This window comes from Carlito syrichta, unplaced genomic scaffold, assembly GCF_000164805.1.
Source record: "Carlito syrichta isolate Samal-C Ts95f unplaced genomic scaffold, Tarsius_syrichta-2.0.1 Scaffold124268, whole genome shotgun sequence".
Lineage (NCBI taxonomy): Eukaryota > Metazoa > Chordata > Mammalia > Primates > Tarsiidae > Carlito > Carlito syrichta.
The window spans coordinates 56,240-66,796 of record NW_007068364.1 but is presented as its reverse complement, the minus strand read 5'-3'; the positions used below and the strand labels follow the sequence as shown (position 1 = coordinate 66,796).

Sequence of the window (10,557 nt, the reverse complement as noted above, 5' to 3'; positions counted from 1 at the left end):
GGAGGGGGGAAGCAAGAGTCTTTATGGGAACTCACTCTCCAGAGAATCTCACAGTCCCACCTGTGCCATCGCCATCTTACAGAAACTCCCTCTTCATGTTCTAATCCCATTTTCTACTTCTGAAATGGGGTCATTATATTGTACTAACTATACTTCTTTACATTTATATTTGCTTTTAAAAAATAAGTGACATAGTTGGCTTATATATATTCTAATTTACATATCATATAAATTTGTTATTTCATTTTTTTAATACATTCACTACTATGTTTCTGATACATACACGTTCCAATATGTGCTCCATAGTTGTCACTCATTACAAACTTCTAATAAGAGTTTTAGGAATGGGCAACCAGGTTGCCATGGAAGACTTGACACTCTAGATTTCACTGCATTTAACTTTATACGTGGCTTTTTCCTTTGAGAATATACATTATATATTATATATGTATATATAATGTATATACTATATGAAGGGGGCCCTCCAAAACTTGGCATTATTTTTTTGGGGGGTGAAGCCCTCGTAGTATGGACTTCCCTAGCTAATTAAGTGTTCTAGGAGCCCATCAGAATTAGTTTATTAGGTAGTGTTGTTGTGAGAGGCTGTGTTTGGCTTCAGTAAATTTTTTTTGGAGAGTCTCTTAAATGTGTTTGCCCATTTCTTGATGGGTGATTTACAAGTGTACCTGCCCATACTGCTCTGAGCATTCAGCAGTTTTGGACCCATGCTGGCATGACCCCTGTGCCCTACTCTCCCTATTCACCTGCTCTCACCCCAAGTGACTTCTTTTTGTTTCCTTGGATGAAAAAAGTCCTCAAAGGAAAACATTTTTCTATGTGGAAGAACTGAAGCAAAAAACAGCAGAAGCACTCAAAGGCATCAAAATTGATGAGTTCAAAAACCGTTTTGAATAGTGGAAAAAACACCTTCACAGGTGTATTGCATCAAACAGAGAGCGCATTAAAGGTAACTGAAGTTTAAACATGTAAGAATAAGTATACATTTTTAGATAAATAAATTCCATTTTTTGGGTCTTCTATTTCTCTATGTCTGTCTCTCTATCCATCTCTCTATCATCTATCTATCTACATCTGTTTGTCTATCTATCTATCCTCTATTATCAATATCTGCTTTTATTTGTTTTGATTGGCCAGGTTTTTCAATAATTGATACTTCATTACTTTATTAATTATAATACTACTTTTTATAGATCCTATTCCATTCTGAACTCAAATACAAATTTAGAAATTAGGTGTATGTTGTATAGACATATACTAACAAAAGTCTTAACAGTCATTAGAATGTAAATACACTGCAAGCAAAGCAAAGGTTGCAGAGCATTTGCCCTATCTAAATGTTTGTCCAGTGGCATATATTGTTAGTCATATAGAATCAGCATAGGCCACTTTGTCTCCCAGAAATGCTTGAAATAGAAAATTACTGTTAGCCGGGCTCGGTGGCTCAGCCTGTAATCCTGTGCCTTTAGGAGGCTGAGGTGAGTGGATTGCCTAAGCCCGTGTGTTCGAGACCCGCCTGGGCAGCAAGACCTCATCTGTACAATAAATCAGAAAATCAGCCAGGCGTGGTAGCGCATGCTTGTAATTCTGGCTACTTGGAAGGCTGAGGTGGAAGGATCGCTGGAGCCCAGCAGGTCGAGGCTGTGGTGGCCGGGAGCAGCTACTGCACTCCAGTCTGGGCGACAGAGTGAGACTCCAACTCAAAAAAAAAAAAGGAAAATTACTGTTTATCATTATTTAAAAAAAAATCTTCCACTTCTCAGTTTCTTCAAGCTCATCTCCCCTAATTACTTCCTCTCCAAATAATCCTTAAGTTTCTCAGTCTAGGCTGTGGCTCTCTTGTATCCTGTTGTAGAGAAACCCATTATGCAGAGAAACCCAGATTCAGCAGTGAGGTGTTTTTATGAAACACATGAGACAATGTGATGAATTGTTCTATAGATGGTCCTTTCACACCAGTTTCGACTTAGCCTGCATGATCCTAGGGTCCCAAGTACAGATTTAGATCCTGTATTAATTAGCTGGGGCTATCACAGCAAAATATCACAACAGAAATGTGCTTTCTCACAGTTGTGGGTATGGTTAGGGAAGTCCAATATCAAAGTTCTGGCCAATGTGCTTCCTGGTAAAGACTCTCTTCCTGGCTTGCATTTGGCCACTTTCTTGTGTCTCTACCTGGAGGTGAGAGAGAAAGGATAGAGGGAGAGAGAGAAAGAGAGTGGGAGAGAGAAGGAGAGAGAGAGAGGGAGAGGGAGAGAGAGAGGGAGAAAGGGAGAGGGAGACGGAGAGGGAGAGGGAGAGAAAGAATGCAACACACACAAACGGAGAGAGAGAGAGAGAGAGAGAGAGAGATGGAGAGATAGATTAGGGTTCTATATATAAATTTTTGACAGAGTTCAGTTTTGTTCATAGCAGATTCCCTGTGCTCTGGACATAAAATAGTTTTTACTATGCTCAATGCATGTGCTAATACAAGGGACAATTATGATGTGTTAAATTTTCCAGTATTTCAACCAGTCTTATATGGTTTCAATTAATGCCAAAACTCTACTTATAACAGATTGGAGCAGAATCCTTGCCATGCTCAATATTGATTTATAAACAGGGGACAGTGTGTCAGAGATCTATTATTGATTATCTAGTGATGCATTAACATTAAAGTACAAAGTTTCACTTGCTAAAACACACCCAATTTCTTTTTATTTTATTTATTTATTTAATATTTCTTTTTAAAATTTGAGCCCTTGCATTTTTATTTTATTTTTTATTATAAAGATGTGGGGTACAATCCAGGGTTAGGTATACAAATGTTGATTATGCAGGTATCCTTGTTGATGAGGTATGCCCTTCTCTCCCCCAGCAGTTTTCCTCAACTGCCAATCCCACCCTCCTTGACAGTTTCCCACTACTGCCAATCCCTTTCTAATAAGTATCTTTTATTTATTTATTATAAAGATGTGGGGTACAATTCAGGGTTAGGTATACAAGCATTGATTATGCAGGTACCCTTGTTGATGAGGTATGTCCCTCCCTTCCCTAGCAGTTTCCCTCAACTGCCAATCCCACCTCCCCTCCCCTGACAGTTTGCCATTTTTGCCCTGCACTTTCCTATAGTATTATAATTGTTCAAGATCCACTTGTGAACACCCCCAATTTCAAAGTGTGCTTTCTCATTTCTAGTTTCTACAAATGTTATTGGTCCCACGATCTAATATGCCCTTATTTCTCAGGTTTGGAAGAAGGTTAATTCTCAGATGGTTTTACTTCAAGCTTGCCATTGCTGACATCTGTGCAGCCGTTGCTCCTACCTTCCACATTTACTGCTCATTACGCTTCTTGGCTGGGATTGCAACCAAGGCCGTCATGGAAAATAATATTATACTCAGTAAGTCAACATTGAATCTTGAAAATTTTCAAACCTCAATTTTGACCTTAAAAGTCTACCTTTGTTTGAAGTCTAAATCGTGTTAGTGTTTCTTTGCAGATTCAGAGTGGCTAGCACCTCGATTCCAAGCCGTGGGAATGACCTTGACAAGCAGTATGGTTGCTGTTGGACAGATTATACTGGGAGGACTGGCGTTTGCTATTTCTGATTGGTTCATCCTTCAGCTGGTGATTTCTGTGCCAATATTTGTCTTCTTCTTGTCTTCAAGGTATAAGCTTTCCATCTTCCTCTGTCTTAGAGAATCCCAAGATATCTAAAATACATGAAATTGGTCTTGTGAATTCTGTAGGGTCCTTACAATAGCATAAGATATAGGATTACCATAATATTAAGGACACAGAATTAAATTTGATTTTAGGTAAATAACAAATTGGTTTTTTTCATTTTATTCTAAATCTTGCATGAACCCTAGTTACATTGATTATTATTCACTCTGTATGTGAAATTTTTATTTATCTGAGAGTGCAATGTTTTTATTTGACAACTGTATAAAATAGAGATGTTCCATTAAATTCAGATTTCAAATAAGCAACAAATAAATTTTATGTAAGTATATTCTCAAAATATTACATAGAACATAGTTCCCTAAAGAACTATTTGCTATTTATTTCAATTATACTTTAACTAGGCACACTATATTTTTATTTGCTGAAACTTGAAATCTGGCAAAGTGGGGACCAAAAGTAGGCCCAAACTTTACCTGTATGATGACCACTTGTATCCTTAATCCTGAATTGTACTCCAGATCTTCCAAATAAAATAAATTAAAAAAACTTGGAATCTGCCCTGAATAACAGGGATGCCAATATGATTCATTCTGAGTGTGTATGTACTGCATGGAAGGTCATCTTTATATTGCCCTAGTAAGGGCATAAGAGAATGTAAGTTTATTTTTCCTGGTATTTATTTAATATTTCAATGCTCAATGCATATGTTAGTACAAGGGACAATTATGATGTGTTAAATTTTCCAGTATTTCAACCAGTCTTATATGGTTTCAATTAATGCCAAGACTCTACTTATAACAGATTGGAGAAGAATCTTTGCTATGCTCAATATTGATTTATAAACAGGGGACAGTGTGTCAGAGATCTGCTATTGATTATCTAGTGATGCATTAACATTTAAAGTACAAAGTTTCACTTGCTAAAACACACTTGTATCCTTAATCCTGAATTGTGCTCCAGATCTTCCAAATAAAATAAATTTAAAAAACTTGGAATCTGTCCTGAATAACAGAGATGCCATTATGATTTATTTTGAGTGTGTATATACTGCATGGAAGGTCATATTTATATTGCCCTAGTAAGGGCATAAGATAATATAAGTTTATATTTCCTTGCATAACTAAAAAAGTGGTGAGTATTAGATAGGAGAGAAAAAGGCATCTCAGGGTACAGGTTATGTGAAACACTGCGAAGTGAAGGTTAACTGCATGTCTTCCATCTTCTATGACCAGGTGGCTGGTAGAGTCTGCTCGGTGGCTGATTATTAACAACAAACCAGAGGAGGGCTTAAAAGAACTTAGAAAAGTTGCACACAGGAATGGAATAAAGAATTATGGAGACATCCTAACCATGGAGGTGAGTAGAATAGGAGGTGAACATGGGATGTGGGAAAGACAGAACCTGACATATATACTACTTAATGTCCATAAGGTGAATAAAATGTGAGAACACAGGTGTGTGGTTATTGTCTTCTTTTTTTTTTCAGATGTTGGCAAAGTTATTTATTTGTTTATATATTTTTTGTAAAAATACAGATAATAAATATTTTGGCTTTTTCAGCCACATGTCTCTGTCAAATATCCTTTTTTTGTGATGTTAAGATTCAGGGTACAATTTAGGATTAGGTATACAAGTGGACATCATACAGGTAAAATTTGGGCTTCCCTTTGGTTCCAGCTTTGCCTGGTTTGAGATCAGGAACACTTAGTGATGTTTGTCCCCCCCTCCACTCCCGCTACTGCCAATTCCTTTCTTACAGTATTATAGTAAATGTTCAGGGTTCATTTATGTGTGAGCACATGTGGTACACTGTTCTTTTGTTTCTTTGAAAGATCACTGGCTATTATTGACTCTAAATCCATCCAAGTTACTGTGAAGTGTGTATGTTTGTCCTTCTTTAAGGCTGCATAATATTCTATCATGTATATGTACCACATTTTTAAAATCCAGTCCAACTTTGATGGGCAACATGGTTGGTTCCATGTTTTTGCTATTGTGAATGTTTGTTGCAGCACCTTGAGTCCATTGAGGCTGGACTGGATAAAAAAATGTGGTACATAAACATAATGAAATATTTTACAGTCATTAAGAAGGAAAAACATATGGATTTCACAGCAACTTGGATGGATTTAGAGTCTATAGTAATGAGTGATCTATCACAGAAACAAAGAACAGAGTACTATATGTTCTCACTCAGAAGTGGACCTTGAACAATTATCATAATACTGTAAGAAAGGGATTGGCAGTAGTGAGAAACTGCTAAGGGCACACGGCGTGGGCGGGGGGGATGAGATTGGTAGTTGAGGGAAACTTCCAGGGGAAGGAGGGGTACACCATATCAACAAGGGTACTTGTATAATGAACATTTGTATACCTAACCCTGAATTGTACCCCACATCTTTAAAATAAAGAAAAAAAAAGGAAAAATAAATAAATAAATATGTGTGTGCAGGTATCTTTTTTGTAGAATGCTTTGAGTTCCTCCAGGTATATTCCTAGTAGGGTGATTACTGGGTCATATGGAAGGTCAGTTTCCAATTCTTTTAGAAATCACCACACTATTTCCATAGTGGTTGAACTAGTTTGCATTCCTACCAGCAGTATAGAAGTGTTCTCTTTCTCCACACCCTTGCCAGCATCTGTTGTTGTTTGTTTTATTGATGATGGTCATTCTTACTGGGGTTAGGTTGTATTTCAATGTGGGTTTGATTTGCATTTCTCTGATGATGAGTGAGGCTGAGCACTTTTTCATGTGTCTGTTGGCTGCCTGTATATCTTCTTTTGAGAAGTCTCTATTCATGTAGTTTTCCACTCTTTAATGGGGCTGTTTTTTAAATCCTTTTGGCATGTTTGAGTTCCTTGTAGATCCTGAATGTTAGGCCTTTATCAGATATATAGTTGTCAAATATTTTTTTCCATACTGTGGAGGTCTGCCTGCTCTTTTGATGGTTTCTTTTGTTTTGCAGAAGCATTTCAGTGTAATGAGGTCCCACTTGTCTATCTTATCTCATATGGCATGGATATCTGGGTTTTGATCAGAAATTGGTTGCCTACTCCAATTTGTGTAAGGGTGTCTCCTGCATTTTCTAAGATTCTATAGTTTGAGATTTTACATTTAGGTTTTTGATTCATTGGAGTTGACTTTTGTGTGTGGTGATATGTAGGGGTCTTGTTTCAATCTTCTGCATGTGGTCAGTCAATTTTCCCAGAACCATTTACTGAATAGGTTCTCCTCTCCCCAGTGGTTGTTAGGGGAGTCTGTGTTGAAGGTGAGTTGATTGAGAAACTGAGGTTTTGTTTCCAGAACCTCATTTGTCCATATGCCTGTTCTTGATGTTTTGATTATTGTAGCCTTATACTAAAGTTTAAAGTTAGAAATGTGATATCTTCTGTCTTTTTTCTTTTGCTAAGGATTGTTTTGGCTATCTGTGGTCATTTATATTTCCATATGTATTTAAGTATTGCAATTTCCAGGTCTGAGAAGAATGATGTTGGTATTTTAATGGGTAATGTGCTGAATTTGTAGATTGCCTTTGGTAGGATGAACAGTTAACAGTGTTCGTTCTTTCTATCCATGAGCACGGAATTCTTCCATTTGTATGTGTCTTCTTGAATTTCTTTGAGCAGTGTTTTATAGTTTTCATTGTAAAGGTCTTTCACTTCTCTGGTTAGGAAGATGATGAAGTATTTCATTTTCTTGGTGGCTTTTGTGAATGGTATTGTGCTTTTTATTTGGATTTCTGCCTGTTTGTTGTTGGTGTATAAGAATGTGATGATCTTTTGCACATTTATTTTGTACGCCAAGACTTTGCCAAAGTCCTTTATCAGTGCAAGGAGGTTTTTTATAGATTATCTTGGATTTTTGAGGTATAGGATCATACTATCAGTGAAGAGGGATAACTTAATTTATTTTCATACCTGGATACCCCTGATTTTCTTCTCTAGTATAATTGCTATTGCTAGGACTTCCAACACAATATTGAACAGGAGGTGTGTGAGTGGGCAGCCTTATCTTGTTCTGGTTTTCAGGAGAAATGCTTCCAGTTTCTGTCCATTTAGCAATATGCTGGCTGTGGGTTTATCATAGATGGTACTTACTATTTTAAGGTATGTTCTTTCTTGTGTGTGTGTGTGTGTGTGTGTGTGTGTGTGTTTGTGTGTTGGAGTCTCACTCCATTGCCCAGGCTGGAGTGCAGTGGCATGCTCATGGCCACCCCAGTGTTCAACCTGCTGGGGTCTGATGATCCTTCCACCTCAGCCTCCCAAGTAGCTAGAACTATAGGCACACACTACCACTCCCGGCTAATTTTTGATTTATTGTAGACCCAAGGTTTCTCTAAGTTCCCTGGGTTGGTAAAGAACATGCAAGAGCAGGTAATTCACTTGTCTTGGTCTCCCAGTGTGCTAGGATTACAGGCTGAGCTGCCAAGCCTGGCCCCCCCTTTTTTTCAATTGGAGTCTTACTCTATTGCCCAGGCTGGAGGGTAGTGGCATGCTCATGACCATGTGACCTCAACCTGCTGGGCTCAGGCAAGCCTTCCATCTAAACCTTCCAAGTAGCTGGAACTACAGGCAAGTGCCATCATGTCCAGCTAATTTTTCTTCATTTATTGTAGAGATGAGGTCATGTCAAGTTGCCCAGACTGGTCTCAAACCCATGGACTCAGGCAATTCTCTGACTTTGGCATCCCAAAGTGCTGAGATTATAGGCATGAACCTCTGTGGCCTAGGAGGTATGCTCCATCTTTGCCCGAGTGTTCAAGGGCTTTTATCAAGAAGAGATGCTGGATTTTTATCAAAGGCTTTTTCTGCATCTAATAATATAATAATGTAGTTCTTGTTTTTACATCTGTTGACGAGTTTAATTACATTGATGGTCTTGCAGATGTTGAATCAACCCTGAAACCTGGGGGTGAAGCCTATTTGGTCATGATGGATGATTTTTGAGATGTGTTGTTGATTCTGATTTGCTAGAATCTTGTTAAGAATTTTTGCATCTATGTTCAATAGGGATATTGATTTGTAGTTCTCTTTTTTTGTTGGATCATTGCCTGGTTTGGGTAACAGTATGATGTTAGCTTTATAAAAGAATTTGGGGAGAATTTGGTCTTTCTTAATTGCCTGGAATACTTTCAATAGGATTGGTATCAGCTCCTCCTTGTATGTTTTGTAGAATTCCTCTGGAAAGCCATCTGGTCCACTTTTTTTCTAGGTAGTTTTCTTTTGGTTGAGTCAATTTTCTGTTTATTTAGTGTCCAAATGTCTTTTTGTTTCAACCTTGGTAGGTTGTGTGATGTCAGAAAGTCCTCTGTGTTATTTAGGTTATCAAGTTTTTTTCCATACAGGTGTGCATACTAGTCGCTAATAAACTTTTGTATTTCTTCAGGGTCAGTTGTGATCTGTTCTTTTGCATTTTTGGTTGTGTTTATTTGGGCTTTTTCTCTCTTTTTCTTGGTCATTCTGGCTAGGGATCCATCAGTCTTATTTATTCTTTCAAAGAGACAGCTTTTTGTCTTCTTGATTTTTTCTATATTTTTGTCTTCAATGTCTCGTATTTGGACTTTCACTTTGGTGATCTAGATTCTTCTGCTAAAGTTAGGGTTTTGGCAGTCTTGTCTTTCTAACTGCCTTAGGTGATTTGTTAGGCTGTTAACTTGTGATCTTTCCATTTTCTTGATGTGTTCATAGAGATATAAATTCCCCTCTTAGAAATGTTTTCATGGCATCCCAGAGGTTTTGGTAAGGTATTTCTTTGTTTTCATTTGTTTCCAGGAATCTTTTAATTTCTGTTTTGATCTCCATGTTGACCAAGTAATTGATCAACATCATGCTGTTTAGTACCCATATCTTTGTGGGTTTAGGGTGAATTTTGTTGGTATTGGTATTTATTTTTATTCCACTGTGGTCAGAGAAGGTGCATGGCGGTATTTTGAATTTATAAAATTTGCTTCTGCTTGATTTATGGCTGAGGATATGATCCATCTTGGAGTACATTTCCTGTGGTGATTAGGGGAATGTATACTCTATGTTTGTTGGACAAAGTGTTCTGTTGGTGTCTATTAAGTCCATTTGGTCCAGTGTCAAGTTGAGATACTGAATCTCTTTGTTGATTTTTTGCCTCAATGTTATATCTAGGGTTGTGGGTGAGATGTTTAAGTCCCCAGTTATAATAGTGTTAGAGTCAATATTGTTTTTTAGTTTGCTTAGTATTGCTTTAAAAAAAACTGGTGCTCCTGTGTTGGGTGCATATATGTTTAGGATGGATAATTCTTGTTGATGGATGGAACTTTTTATCATTATGTAGTGTCATTTTATATCTTTTAAATTTTTTGATAGCTTAAAGGTTGTTTTGTTTGATATTAAGAGCATGACTCCTCACTTCTTTTTCTATTCATTTGCCTAGAAATTCATTTTCCCTTCTCTAACTTGGAGTCTGTATGTATCCCTTGTGGGGAAATGAGTTTCTTGGATGCAGCAAATTATTGGATCATGTTTTTTCATTTTTAAATACAGTTTGCCATTCTGTGTTTTTTCAATGGTGCATTTTGTCCATTCACATTGAGACTGATTATTGAAATGTGATTGTTTATCTCCATCATGAGGATTCTATGAAGTTTTTCTTTTTTGTTTTCTTTCAACTTTTGAGTTGATGTATGTGGGTATTTTCAACTTTGTAGTCATGATGTATTCTCTGTTGATTCTGTGTTCTTCTGTTTTGTTGGGAAGAGTGTGGTCATTCTCTTTTTTTTTTCTTCTGTGCTTAATATCTTTAAGCATCTCCTATAGAGCTGGTCTGAAAGTTGCATGATCTTTTAGGGATTGGATGTCAGAGAAGGATTTTAATTCTCCATTGCTGATGAAACTGAA

At 37.2% G+C, this 10,557-nt stretch overlaps 1 protein-coding gene across 1 annotated transcript in view; it reads left to right on the top strand.

Moving 5' to 3' along the window:
• LOC103249916 (solute carrier family 22 member 9-like) overlaps positions 1–10,557 on the top strand; it is a 61,831-nt gene that overhangs the window by 750 nt on the left and 50,524 nt on the right. Inside the window, exons 2-4 of the mRNA XM_008048534.2 lie at positions 3,249–3,403; positions 3,503–3,671; positions 4,923–5,046. Of these exons, the coding sequence (XP_008046725.2) occupies positions 3,249–3,403; positions 3,503–3,671; positions 4,923–5,046 (448 nt within the window). The remainder of the gene's footprint in view (positions 1–3,248; positions 3,404–3,502; positions 3,672–4,922; positions 5,047–10,557) is intronic.